The following is a 15,076-nucleotide window of genomic DNA, read 5'->3' as shown; positions in this document are numbered from 1 at the left end:
ATAGAAATCAAGATACGTTATTTTCACAACAGTGATTCAACTTAAAAGAGATGAAAAATAATAAAAAGAGACGAATACTGGTTTCGGTATGAAGAAGGACTTAGGCTAAGTTTAAGAAATGAGTAAACATTAAAAATTTTAAGAGTGGAGCAGAATAATGTATAAAATAATATTTAAGCACAACCTGGCTGTCTTGGCATCTTACCAACTCAGCAGTCTGAACGATGACTCAGTAGATGGACAAGTCCAGGCCCTGTCCTCCCCTGACACAGCGGCTAATCAAACTAAAAGCAGGTCCTGAGATACTGCATATCACAATCATAGTGCTCAGTGGGCTCCAACTGGCCTTCTACAGAATTTGATATACACTAATGTTTAAAAAATAAAACAATTAAAATCGACCAAACTGAAAGCAAGCTGATGTTAGAGGTAAATTTATTTTGCATAATGGGCTTAAAGGTACTATAGAGAAAAGTGAATAATACCTGAACAGAGCTCACCCTTCTCATTCTTATTCCCACTTCCCAGACGTTTCTAGAAACTACTTCGTATGCCTCGAAGTACTGAGCACCACACACACAAGCACCTTCTCCCTCTAGCTCTCTCCGCCATCCTCGGTATCACAGACCTATGCACTGTTAACTCACTCTACATCCTGACCTCTAGCTCCCTTTGTTTCTTCCATTGCCATACCTTTATCTCTACTCAGTTTCATCAAACTGACGGATGCCCAAATTCAAGGTCTTGCTCTCGCTCCAACTGACCCAACATTTCCACGTGAACTTCCCTTCTCTAGCTGCAATCCGCCCCTACGTCCTCATCGTAAACTGGCCTTTCTTCCTCCATGTGTGAGAGAAACATCCCTTTCCCTTCACTCTCAGGACCCAGCACCACACCAGTCTTGCTACTACTCTTCAACCCATTCTCAGCTTAAACCACACGGATCTCGACCGCACCACTAAAATCACTCGTGTCAAGGTCATGACCGGCTCCCACCCATCCACACTCCCCGTCTTCTAAGCTACCAAACCCCCCTTTTCTGCCGCCACCTTCCTCTTCACAGCAGTCAGCAGAGAACCGCCCACTCGCTCTTCCCTCAAACACCACGCTGCCCCAGCCCCCGCATCTCCTTTCATGAAGACAGAAAGAGCGCCACTGGTGCCCTCCCGGTCAGCCCTCCCTGGCCCTTTACTGCTCACCCTCGGGGCTTCCCTCCACTGCGTCCGCGCTCGCCACCGAAGCACCTCATCCAGTCCCACAGGGCCATCGGCACACAGGCGGATCCAGCGTTTGTATCTTGAGCCCAACGCCCTCCTTTAGCTCCAAGTGTGTGAATCAAACAGCCCATAGGTATCCTCTCCACTGGGATGTCTACTAAACCTCTCAACAGTATAACCAAAATTCACACCTGGAGTCCTTCTTTCCACAGACCTGCTGCTCCCCCTTTCTCAGGAAAGGGCAATTCCATTTCCAGTTCTCAAGCCAAAAGCTTAGACACTATTCTTGACCTCCCGTTCCTCAGCCCCTAACCCATCATCAGCAAGTTACCGCAGCGCCTCTAGGAGAAGCCCGCACTGTGCATGTTTCCCTATTGTCACAGCCATCCTAGTTCAAACTGAGACGAACTGCAATAGCTTCCTAGCTGCTCTTCTGCTTCCAAACTTCCCTTAAATCCACTCATCATTCAACAACCGGAATGCAGTTTCTAAAAATGCAAATCAGATCACGCTACCCCTTTGCTTTCAAACTCTCTGGTAGCTTCATATCACACTAAGAAGACAAACAAAATGCTTTTCCAGACTAAACATGTTCAAAGACTAAATATGATGTGGCCCCTAGCCTCCAGCTCTGAGCTCACTACGTGCTACCTTCTCCTTGGCTCTCCACGGTAGCCTTTCTTTGTCATCAGAAACATCCAACCCATCCCTCAACCAACACCTCTGCAGTAGCGAGTCCCTTTATCTGGAAGGCTCTGCAATGAAATCTCACTTTTCTTGCCATTCAGGCCTCACTTTAAATATCATCCCAACCCAGTCCGCCCTGAGATGCCATCTAAGCTACCTGCCTCCTGAGACCGCCCCACTAATCCCTTCATAACCCCTATCACTCTCTGTAAATATCTATTTACCTGTTTATTTCTACCCTTTCTTTCCCAAAATATAAATTCCACATGCTTCTACAATTATTTGTCTTGATCACTACCTGTCTGGCTCATTGCCTAAAATCTGCCGTTAGTTTTGTTTTTACCTGCTTGGTCAATTTCCGCTTCAACTTCTAGCTTTAAGAATACATCTTCCAAAGTCGTCATGGAAACACCATAAGAAATAACACCCAAATCTGAATGAGTGTCTAGAGCAGTGAATAAATCTAAAGGAGAAAAATGAAAGAGCACTGTGTCATTAAGCACACTATCATGAATTATTCTAAAATGTCGTTTTAAAATAGCACACGACTGAATTTACTGTGCTGGCACAGTGTTCTCAAACTGTTTGGTCTCAGCACCCCTTCAACATTCTTAGAAATTGCTAAGGACCCCAAGGAATGTTTGTTTAGGGAGATATATATCTATTAGACATGCATCATAATATAAATTAAAACTAAGAAATACTTTATAGAATGATGGGCAGAGTACATTACGTTGACACATGTACTTCAATTCAGTTAATTAATGATTCCTTATTCTCAAAAGGAAACCACAGAAAACCGCATAGAAAATTTCTATCTAATTATAGGAATGCTATGGGAATTCTGCATAACATATCTTCAACAGTAAGAAATATCCTTTTGTTTAAGTCATCTGTCAACAGATAAAGGATACTGAGTTTGAGTTCCTCATCAAAAAGCAGAAAACTAAATGTCACAAATAACTCAAGGGTTTACCTTATAATAATGTAATTCATTATGAAATCATGAAACTAGAAAAGAGCTTAGGACTTATACAAACAACTGTGTGTGTATACACATTTGTGTGTGTGCCTATGTATATATTTGTGTATATGTATATCTATATTTTTATTCCCAGTACAAAAAAAGGGAACAATTTCTTTCTTTCTTGACAATAAAACAAACAATTATTTACGTAAGTTAACACACTAGTTGGAGTTTCTTGCATGCCGTTTATAAAAAAAAGAAATGTTAGCTTACAGCATGTCTGATTTTCAAAAGGAAAATAAAGCAGAAACGGAATATTAACTCTGGCGACCTGCGAGCGTGTAAATATTATACAGAAAAATAAACCAAGTAAATTAAGAAAACTCATCCCCAACGCAAGAACCTGGTTCAGCAGTCAAGAAACTGAAAGTAAGGAATACCTGAAAATTTGTCCATGTCCTTGAAAGGCAAGCTATACACAAGCTGCTGGTCACTCTGTTGTAATAAAGTAGCTGCAGGTATATGTTGTTTAACCAGAGAAGAAAGAGATTCCGTGGCACAGTATCTGTCAATGTACATGCTACAGAAAACCCAAAACCATAATTTTTTATGATTACTCAGTCAACAGCCCAAAGTAAATTCTGAATGCTTTAAGTTAAAGTTAGTGCCATAAAAAAATGGCCAAAGCACATCATGGCAAACCTTAAACATAAGTAACAATAGGTCAAGAATATAATAAGGAACAAGTCAATAAAGAATGAACGATACCTCAGGCGGTAGCCAATCCCCCATTTACTTTTGAGAAAAATTGAAGAACCAACACATTTTAACATTCCTTGTGATATGACAGCTTTCCTATCTGCAAAAAGAGATGTGCGTTTCAATTTCAGAGTTAGTAACAGCATTAATAATTGGCATTTATATTTTCTGGATTATCCTATGAGACACCAGTGTATGAGCTCATTAAATTATCACAACAGCCTTATGAGGAAGGTATAGATTATCATCACCTGCTTTTTCGATGAGAACAGGAAGGCAATAAGAACATGTACAGTTGGCACATGTTTCATGTGGCTATTAAGTGACAAAGCCAGGGGTTCCACCCAGGGAGTGTAAGTCTACAGTCCACTTTCCTAACATGCCCCAAATGTCTCGGACTCTTCCTATAAGGTTACTAACAGAAGCGCTTTCACAACTTCCTTAATAGCCAAATGTGAAAACGACAAGAAAGCAACAAAAACAAAACGTTAGGTTTTTTTTTAAACAAAGATACCACTGAGAAAATGAATGACACGCCCAATTTATTAGATTGTATTATGAACAGAAAGAGGTTGCTCGGGAACCTCGGAGCCTTGGACCTTGTCGCAGCTACTAAAGTCATGTGCTGGTTTCAACCTGGATTCTTCTGTGTGTGAATGTGTTTAGCACTAGCCTGAGGCTGTTAAGCTTAGGAAGGCCTCTTACGAGGCTGGCTCCTGACCCGCGTCTGGAGACCCGGCTTTGAGCAGGTAAGGCTGGCCCCCGGCACCTGCGCTGCACAGGCAACGCAGGTCATGGCTGACACCTGCTTCCTGCTGGGCGGCCAGCAGGTGGCCCGTGTGAGGCAGAGGGTGCCACACGGCCAGCCCCAAGAACAAAAAAGAACAACCCTGGGCGAGAGAACAACTCGCTGCTGGATAGATGGAGCACACCCTGGCTGACTCCGCGCGGATGGGATTCTTGGAAGCTTGCCCGTTTCTCCCGGACTTTGTCTCATGTGCCTCTGCCCTTGGTTGACTCTGCCCTGTACCCCTTCCATTTCACTGTAATAACTCACACCCAGGGGTGTGGCTGTGCTGAGTCCTGTGAGCTTTCGTGGCAGATTATTGGACCTCGGGTGGTCAGGGGGACCCCCCAACACAACACAAAAACATGTAAGTTTAAAAAACTGTAATACCTCTTTTTGTGAAAACGCACAGCTTCTTTATTTATTCCTCAGAATTTAGCATTTCTATGTCTAATCTCCCATTTGGCCCCATGACCTTAACCTTTAAAAATAAAGTTAAAATCTCACCAGCAAGAATGTCAGCTTCATCCATGAAATGAGTACTAAACACTGTCACCCGATTAGCTTTTCTGTATTTAAGAAGATTCCAAACAATATGACGCGAACAAGGGTCCATTCCAGCTGTCGGTTCATCCAGCAACAGTACCTGTGTGCAAAGGGGTGGGCAAGGCAGGGAATCCTCAGGAAAACTAAAATATATAAAATTCATGCAGACCCTGCAAACCTTCCCCACTTAAAGTTACTCTATCCAATCAGAAATGTATTAGGTCTGAGTTTTCCACTCATATGTGAGTTAGCATAAATTTAAAAAACTATCGGTTTGGCATATGAATACTTTCTTTGGTTTAATTTTAAAATACTAATGTCTGTAATGTATAAGACATAAGTATAATAACAATCAGATAGACAAACTAAAAAACAAAACACCGAGTATTTCGCTTTTACCTGAACAATTACATTTTGTAGATGTAACAACTGCTTGTTAGAGAATTATGTTCTGTATTAGTTCAGGGAAAGAAATTTATTTTAAGACTATTTTTAATTTTGAAAATATGGTGGTGGGGATTGGGAGGAAGATAAATTAACACAAAGCCTGAACCACAGTCCTCCCCAAGCTACAGCAGCAGGGCGTGTGGCAGAATGGTGGGGACCCAGGGGGCTCCTGGCCACAGGTGTGCACCTGGCAGCTTTCTAACACTGTGCAAAGCAGTGACCAGCTGGCTCTCTGTTTCTGCCAGACAGAGAAGAGCACAAAACAGACCAAAAAATCAAATCAACAGAACAGTGAAAAACGGAACTATTCATTTGATTTTGTTCTTATTTTTAAATTTTTATTATAACCATTACAAATGTATAGAAAGCTAAAGAGAATAATAAATATAACAATACTTTATAGTCACCACTGAATTTTAACAAATGTTATTTTACTTCAGATGTTCTTTCAGAGAAATAAAACACTGCAGATATAAAGAAAGTCCTATCCATTCCCCTTCCGAGAGATGACCACTAAATTAAAGATGCTGTACATCTTTCTGACTTCAGTTTTAAAACCTTATTACTATAATTACATCCATAATAACATATAGTATTTTATGTATGTTTAAAAGTTATACAATGTGTGTATGTATATCTTTCTACAACCACTTCTTTATTCAACATAATTTAAAATTATCTCATCAATGACACTAATATCTGCTTACCTTTGGATTCCCAAGAACAGCGATTCCTACAGACAGTCTTCTTTTCTGACCACCACTTAACTTTTTAGCCTGATTATCTTTGATAGCCTGCATGTCTAAATCCAGTAAAACCTTCTGCACCTATGAAAGTAAAGTGTCAATAAACGTTTTTTTAAATCACATCATTTACATAATTATCAATATTAGTTTTTAAGTGTTCCAATTTTAATATCAACTTTTAAAATGTTCTTTTAGTCCAGAACTTAATTTTGACATATATCCATGTATAATTTTGAAATAACAACTAAAAGGATTCCTGATGGGAAGGTCTGCTGTACTTTTGTGACCCCTGGGTGGTGGGAGGGGATCAGTGCAAAGGCTCCATGTGTGTCTGTGTGGCAGGGGAAGGGGGTGGAGGCGAAAAGAAAAGAAAAGAAACATCTATATTGAGAGACTAGAATCCTCCAGATGAAACAAGGACTATTTTCTATGTGCTAAAACTTTTGCTCCAATTTCTAATTCTTTATAATGACTTTCTGTTTACTGGCTCAGAACAGGTTTTATATTTAGATTTTCAAGCATATTTTTATTACAGAAGTTATTGCACAAGGTTACTAATTTACAGCAAATAAAAGTAAAGATTTCTATATAAATAACGTACTTCTTGTATTACATTATTGGCTGGTACTCCTTTGATTGAAGCCAAAATGGATAAATTTTCTTCTACTGTCAAAACATCAAAGTGTATATCTAACTGTGGACAAATGCCAATCATTTTTCTTGCTTCAAACATTTCATCTATTTCTGACACTCTGTGTCCATATACAGATGCAAACCCTAAAAGCAAAATATATGTATTTACATTAAATATATTAAGTATCAAAAAGTATATATGTTTTAGTATATACTAATAATTTAGTTATTTGTATGTAATAGACATAAAATAAGAGTCAATATAAATTTGGAGGACACAACGCACCCTCATTTCCATACTGGTGGAAATCACCATCATACTGGTGATTTGCTGCCACGTATATTCCAATCTCATTTTCCTTCATTTTCAGGGCATATTACAGAGTGGAAAGAGCAAAGAACCATAAGTTTAATACTAAACAAAATTATCTATTGGTGTATTAACTAATATTCCAGGAACAATTTTCCCTCATTTCCAGGCATTATGCAACAGTAAAGAGAACAAAGAACTTAAAATTTACCCCTAACCAGCTGTGTGGCCTTGAGAAAATCACTTAATCTAAACTCAAGCTTTTTTCTTCTATAAACTGAATACTAACAAAAATAATAAATCCTTATATGAATTAAAGGTATTATAATTACCCTCAAAGAGTGACACAGAGATAAGCAACAAAATCAAACTAATTTTAGAAGTGAAACTACATCTAAAAAGATGCAGAATCAATACACGGAAGTTTGGCCCTTTCTTAAATTAAAATATTTATTGTTCTGCCACTCTGTTTGGTTACTGTGGAAAAGTGGAGCTGCTGTACTGAATTCTCACCTACAGGGCAGTCACATGTAACAATTATACGTTTGAGGTACTGCTCTTACAAATCTATTTTAGGAGATTGTACTGACACTCATCATTCTTTCCTTTTGAACTACGGTTGGATACTTAGAAGCCTTTTATTTTCTCAACCAAAATGTCTATGGGCCTCATTTAATTTCCAATTAATTACTGATTTATCCTTCCTTGAAAATGAACAGTAAACAAAAACACAAGTAAAATATCTGATAAAATAGGTACAAAATTAGATCCTCTTTATTAAATGACTGAATCACTTTTATTTTCTATTGAAGAAAAAACAAATGTGTGTAATCAAAAAAAAAAAAAGAAAAATATCTTTACAGACACAGAAGTTGATCCCCAATCAGTGACAAAAATCAATCGGTACAGGGCTTCCCTGGTGGCACAGTGGTTGAGAGTCCGCCTGCCGATGCAGGGGATGCGGGTTCGTGCCCCGGTCCGGGAAGATCCCACATGCCACGGAGCGGCTGGGCCCGTGAGCCATGGCCACTGAGCCTGCGCATCCGGAGCCTGTGCTCCGCAGTGGGAGAGGCCACAACAGTGAGAGGCCCGCGTACCACAAAAAAAAAACAACAAAATCAATCGGTACATATCACAAGGATAAATAATTACCATGGTACCTTAGTTAATAACCCTAATAAAACAAAGTAAGGGATTTTTCTCTTTAAGTCAAAAAACTCACCATCCGAAGGTGGGCACAGTCCACAAAGAATATTCATCAATGTACTCTTTCCTGTTCCACTGTGGCCAAGTAATGCAGTAATCTGACCCTCATATATGTCAAAGGATAAACCTAGTTCAGGGAAAAAGGAGAAGTCTCAAATGTGATTTTTATTTCTGTTGAGCCATGTAAGATAATACACAATACTTGAGCAACCTTGAAAGAAGTCAATAAATTTAAAGACAGATTTAAAGTTACCAGCATATTTTATAACATAATATTTAATATTATAACACAATAATAATTCTTTGTTATAGTCAATGGTATGAACAATAAGAAAAATGGTACAAAATAAGCTTTTTCTTTTTTTATTACACTAACAGATTTAGAGGGGGCACAAAACATGGTGGGGGGGATTTCTGTGTACCCCCTTTGGGGAACTTCCAAGGGAATTAAAACAAAAGGACAAACAAATTTGTTCCCAAGGGTATTTAGAGGCATGTTAAATCTAGGGGCAAAAAACTAGAGATTAACCAATAGCTTGGAAAAGGCTAAGTAAATGCTTTATAAGTTGAATTTAAACAGGAGTAAAGTAGAATGAATATCACCCGATGGATGTGTCAGTGTTTGAAAGGAGACAGCAGAAAGGGGGCTGAAAACCCAGCTTCAAATAACTATAACCCCTGATCTGATGAAGGTGACCTCAGGCTGATAGCATCCCAAGACCTGCAGGCCAGACACAGCTTCAACTCCTGCCTGAGTGTCCAGCCTGCCAGCCCGCCCTACAGATTTCAGACTTGTCAAGCCCCACAGTCGTGTGAACCAATTCCTCAAAAATCATCTCCCCGCTTCCTGCCCGCCCCTCCTCACAGTGCTCTCACTCTCTGTGTATATGTGTGTATATATATTCTAACGATCCTGAAGAACCCTGACGGACACACTGCTAAACACGCCACAACTGTCAGGACAGCTCCCCACGACAAAGAACTATCAGGCCCAAAACATCAATAGTGCCAAGGCTGAGAAACCCTGTGTTAGGACAAAAGAAAAAAAAAAAAAAGGAACTAACATATATACACATGCTAATAATAAAATGAAAAAGGACTCAGATTTGTTCAAAGAGTTGACTATTTTTCATCTTGATAGATAATACTTTTTTCTTTTACTGCTTTGATGTTAAGTTTTATTATGACCATTAATCACATAAATAAGTGGAAGTATCCCTAAAGGAAAGAGAGAAAATTGTGGTAAAGAATTTAAATTTCCCACAAACTACGTACGTTGTTTTTCCATTTGTACTTTAATACTATGGACTGAACACTAGGAAAGCTACTTACTTCTCAAAGCCTCCACATTTTCACCTTTCTTTCTGTATGTCTTCTGAATACCACTGATTCTGAAAAACACCATTTTCTACTTTATAAGTATTTAAAGCAATCTATGTGTTTCCATGTATAATATTTTTAATCAAAGCTGTCATATTTAACGGGAATAATGATAAAGTATCTTCCTACTAAAACAATAAACCAAGGAAATCTGACATTAATAATAAAAGTATTTTAAAGAAACTACAAGAGAAAAGTATAGTATTCCTCTCCATTTTAAGTGTTATTCATTCATTTTTCATGATAAGCCAACTTCTAAAAAGAAACTGAAACATCTGACTCAAGCAATTTATAGATTTCTTATTTCACAGTTGATTCTTTTCTGTTTGTAATTAATCAATATTTGTTTATCAGCTAAGGGAGATTAAAAACCAAGTGCTATTTCACATCAGCACTTGTCTATAAATGTGAAGTGATTCTCTCCCTCCACTTTAAATGTTTTACATAATTTTTGAAGGAATGAATGGTCTTGTTCACCAGTTTAAATTTTACTCTTAAGAAGGCAGACCGGGGCTTCCCTAGTGGCGCAGTGGTTGAGAGTCCGCCTGCCGATGCAGGGGACACGGGTTCGTGCCCCGGTCCGGGAGGATGCCACATGCCGTGGAGCGGCTGGGCCCGTGAGCCATGGCCGCTGAGCCTGCGTGTCTGGAGCCTGTGCTCCGCAATGGGAGAGGCCACAACAGTGAGAGGCCCGCATACCACAAAAAAAAAAAAAAAAAAAAAAAAAAAGAAGGCAGACCGCCAGCCCACTGACTGCATCTTAAATATCTAACTCTCCCTTGCTTTTATACATGTTTCTTAAATTTAAAAAACACAAATTATACTCCACTTTTTCTTTCACTTTTATTTCTTTTCTCGGTCTCATTATTTTTTTAACTTGGTTTTGACTGAACTAGCAAGGAACAGTAATGAATTTCTTTCATTCTCAGAAATTAAGTTGATGTGACAAGTTAATTATGTCACAATTTCTAAGGGTCTATGAAATTAACAGAGCACAATTTAGTGTGGTGTATATCTCAGACAATGTAGCCTGAATAAAAATAGAAAGTTAATGTTTATTCTGTTTTAATCTACATAATGAGGAAACTTTAAAATAGCTTAATTTTATAAATACTAGGTTTTATTACTTTAAAAAATTTCTATTCAAACATAAAATTTCAAACCTAGCAGCAACCTTATTCTAAATGGCCACAAAGAAAATAAAAATTTAAAAGAGAATTATCCCTTAATACTGTTTTTTAAAAAATCATGAAATGTGCACCAAATCTCCAAAGATACCATAGTTACATGCATTATTTTAAAGATAGGATTTAAATGTGGCACGTTCCATAAGCAGTTCTTAGACCTAAACTGCCAAAGATTAAATCATACCTTATGGCTTCTTTTCCTATAAATTCTGAAGAAACAGGCTCAACAATTTCACTAAAACTAATAGTCCCACTAACATTGCCTTCTGACAACTCCTTATAATTTCTTCTGCTCTTTGACCAATATGATGGCTTCAAAAAATAAAACGATGATCTCCGTAAACCAAATTCTCCTGAAAAAAAAAAAAACCAAGTTATCCTAACAAATTATTTCTGAAAACTAGTTATTAAATCATAAAGGCAGTCTGTGATACCTCAGACAATCTAGATGTAAAGTTTAGACATAAAATACTAGATTAATAGTGTGTGAAAAATAAAAGTTTTACTGACAAATAACTCTTGTCCATAAATAGTTTCAGAGTTGCTGAGTGTAGGGAACGTAAATGTAAGCAAAGTACATTTTCTGCCCTACAGAAACTTACATTGTTATGACTACATGTACGTACTAAACGGCTAAAACACAACATACAGCATGAGGCATGCCACACACAGTACTAATAAGAGTTCAGAAGAGGAAAAGTTTACATCTGGATAGTCTGAAGGCTTGAATGAGTAGCATCTTAGTCTCTGAAAACAGACAGTATTCAGACAAGTGGATATTGTTCATAAAGAAGACTTTTTAGAACTAGGAGAATAACAGAGCCACCGGGACTGACACAGGAGACTTAGCTCTGACTGCCCACACAGCATGTACGTATTTTCTCCCTTTCTCCCCAAGGAACCGACCCTCCCCGTCCTTTCTAACATTCAGTCCTCCTCTAGACGAGCGTATGTTTCAAAGGGCTCTGATCCCAACTACAGAGAGATGCCAGTGGACCTAATGAGCCCCTGGCAGGCTCTGGTGGCTGCTACCACTGCAGCCACAAGCAGGTGCCAACCAGACAGGAGCGAAGGGTTTACTGGGGGAAAGGCAACCTCTCCCTCTCCCTCTCCCTCTGGACGGGAACAAAGAAGCACAACCCCGTGCAGCCAGGAGGAGAGCAAACCTGCCAGATTGAGACAAAGAGGCAAGAACACGGAGAAAGTGGGTCCCTGATGACACAGCGGAGCAAGTCCAACTGACCTGGGGTCCATCCTATCTTTGGACTTTAAATAAAACGCTTGATTTCCTTCTTGTTTAAGACAATTAAAGAGGTTCTCTGTTATGGGTAGCTAAAAATAATGTAACGGATACACTGCAGATGTGTTTAATAGATAAATAGGACCGTGTGGATGGATGTAAAATACAATACAGAGGGGGACAGTGGCTAAGAAGTGGCTAAATACATAAAAGTGGTGTGGAGGAAATTAACATATAACAAGTTTCTACTTGATTCACCAGGCTGTGCCCACCCAGCAAGGTGTCTGAGCAGGTGATTAGCTTGATTAGAGGGAATGGTGAGGTTCTTAGACAGACGTGCCACAGCAAAGCCCACCATGCCTTCCTGCAACAATAGAAATGTCCTCATCTGTGCTCTGCAGTGTGGTGACTAACAGCCAGGCGTGGCTACCGAGCACTTGGCATGTGGCTTGCGATACTGAGAAGGAACTGTTAGTTTATTTAGTTCTAAGTAATTCAAGTTTTAAAAGCCACATGTGTCTTTCCATATAAGACTGCAGGTCTAGCACACAGATAAAATGAATGAGGAACTCAGGGGGGAAGGGAAAGGGGGTGTTGGTTATTTAGTGATATTTTGAATCCACACAAGTTTGCTTCAGGGCAGGATGAGGGATGTGGGGAATGGGAGGGGTCACAAGGTTGCTCGTGGCGTAGGAGCTTATGGGGGAAAATAACAAAACACTGTAGCCAAATCGGTGGATGTGGGGAAGGACTGAGTTAAGGAGTTCAATTAGGGACTGAAGGCTTTCAAAACAAACTGATCTCTTTTCACCCACAATCTCCTTACATTCACTAGCAGTTAATGCATAAGGTACGAAATATACTTATTTAAAATTAAATTAAAAGCTGTAACAGTGAATACGACTTAGTTACAAGAAAAAGTTTTTAATTAAGTTAACCTTATGTGGGCAAAGTAACCTAAATATCTTTACCATAAAATCCAATAACTACCTGCATACCTGGAATGACTTGATCAAGATAGACAGCCAGAAGGACATAGAATATGCTGTTAAGGGCCAGCATGATAATAGTAATAATTAGAGGATATGGCCCTTCAGTCAAATTAGAAAATAAAGCACCTTCATTAAAATCTTCTAAATGCATGACCTGAAAAACAGAAACACCAACTTTATTATATAAAAATGATAAAATATTTTATCATTTTATAAAATAGCTAACACTATTTAGAGTTTCTTATAATATCTAGAGTCAGTACACTGGGCCTTTTAACAGATTAAACAGTCTACCAAATTAGTGACATGAATTTATAAAGAAAACAATAAACTTGACCAAACCATGAGTTTATTACAGCAACCCCTTTCAACCATGTTTTCAATGCTGTGCTTCTAAAACTAGTATACATCTATTCTTGGGGCATGTACAATAATTCTAATGCTATGATTATCAAATGAAATAAAAACTAATGCAAACAAAAGGGTTACGGTCCACAGAGCAGTCAGACAAATTAAGTATTAGAGGATAAACTTATGGTCAGCACCTTTCAACACTGAAAAGGGAGAAGGTACTATAATTAATTAACACCGCTATTAAATTATTCATAGTAGCTATATGTGATAGAGTAGAAGGAAAGCAATAGAGACTGAGGCCTCGTTTAGGTCTCAGCCCTGCCATTAAGTAAATAAACTTTAATTATGCTGTTCTGGATTTCAGACTCCTCACCTGTGAAATGAAGGTGAATTAAATGACATTCAAAGTTCCTCCCACTCAACATAAACCTATGAATCTATAATTCTCCCTTCCTAAGGGGACTCAGTGGACTCTCAAAACATGTAATAACAGCTCTTAGGTCTCAAATAATTAAAATTCGTTTAACTCAATACTCATCAACAAGCAAAGTCTCACAAATCAGAAGTCTATCCAGCCAACATGAATAATCTCTTGTATTAAGTAATTACATTTTTTCTTTACACATTAACCAAATTTGTGTTCTAATACATAAAGCAGTTTCTTATAAGAATTTTCCCCTTAGAACCTGAGTGCCCCGTAAAGACTAATAAAAACCAAATTTATAAATCTAAATACTATTTAGGTAAAGATAATCTCATGAATGCTGGACGTATAAAATCCACAAGGTACTACTTTCACTACTACAAGAAAAATTTGTTCTGCTTCACACACAATTTTCTCCCAGGCACACATGTGAGATAAATTTACAATAGGGAGCAATAAAACCAGGCCACAGAGCAATCTAGATTACCTGACGCATAAACCAATGACTTCTAACAAACTGGGTTACTGCAGTGAAACAGATTATTGAGATACACTAAAGTGAAAAGTGGAGAACTTATTTATAAACAGGTCATATAAATAAAAAACTTTAAAAATGGAGAAAATATAAATGAAACCAATATAAAATGTACTCCAATATTCAAATATCATTCCTTTTTCATGTTGAAAATTTTAAATAGTTTTTTTTGCAATCTAAGGGCAGTATTCACGGTAGTATAATATGCTGCATGGAAGTGGAGAGAAAAGAAAATCTTTCGTGAAAGCAAGATATGTATATTACCTACCTGTGCAATACCAATCAAAAAAGTACACTGGCAGAAGGGACTTAGAAGCCACACTAAAGATTTGGGAAAACTTTCCATGAGGACTATCAAAAGGCCAACAAATCCAAAAGCCACAGTGACTAAAAATTCAACTATTCCCACATGTTTTGATTTTTTAAAAAGAGGCGTCAGCATTAAAGCAAAAAATACCTGTAAGATATAAATATTAAGGTTAAAGCATTGTTCATATACACTGGTATGAAAAGAAAATTAAATTTTCCTTGTGAAAGAACAAGTTATTTTCATTAGAAACTACATTCATTAAAATACAATTCATTTCTAAAGGCCATGGTGAGATATTTAATCTTCATACAAATAGTGCTCTACATTCAAAATTTAAACCGACAAATAG

At 38.1% G+C, this 15,076-nt stretch overlaps 1 protein-coding gene across 4 annotated transcripts in view; it reads right to left on the bottom strand.

The window, feature by feature from the left end:
• ABCA5 (ATP binding cassette subfamily A member 5) overlaps positions 1-15,076 on the bottom strand; it is a 70,280-nt gene that overhangs the window by 27,932 nt on the left and 27,272 nt on the right. For all 4 annotated transcript variants that reach the window (XM_082604966.1, XM_082604965.1, XM_082604967.1 and 1 more), the window contains 11 exons: positions 14,686-14,874; positions 13,111-13,258; positions 11,057-11,225; positions 9,638-9,696; positions 8,322-8,432; positions 6,758-6,933; positions 6,118-6,237; positions 4,925-5,063; positions 3,640-3,730; positions 3,312-3,451; positions 2,248-2,367 (listed from right to left, as the gene is read on the bottom strand). In XM_082604966.1, coding sequence (XP_082461092.1) covers positions 2,248-2,367; positions 3,312-3,451; positions 3,640-3,730; positions 4,925-5,063; positions 6,118-6,237; positions 6,758-6,933; positions 8,322-8,432; positions 9,638-9,696; positions 11,057-11,225; positions 13,111-13,258; positions 14,686-14,874 — 1,462 coding nt within the window. The remainder of the gene's footprint in view (positions 1-2,247; positions 2,368-3,311; positions 3,452-3,639; positions 3,731-4,924; positions 5,064-6,117; positions 6,238-6,757; positions 6,934-8,321; positions 8,433-9,637; positions 9,697-11,056; positions 11,226-13,110; positions 13,259-14,685; positions 14,875-15,076) is intronic.

Source organism: Mesoplodon mirus, assembly GCF_964341445.2.
Source record: "Mesoplodon mirus genome assembly, chromosome: 18".
Classification (NCBI taxonomy): domain Eukaryota; kingdom Metazoa; phylum Chordata; class Mammalia; order Artiodactyla; family Ziphiidae; genus Mesoplodon; species Mesoplodon mirus.
The sequence above is the reverse complement of the archived record's forward strand: the minus strand, read 5'-3'. Positions and strand labels throughout refer to the sequence as shown.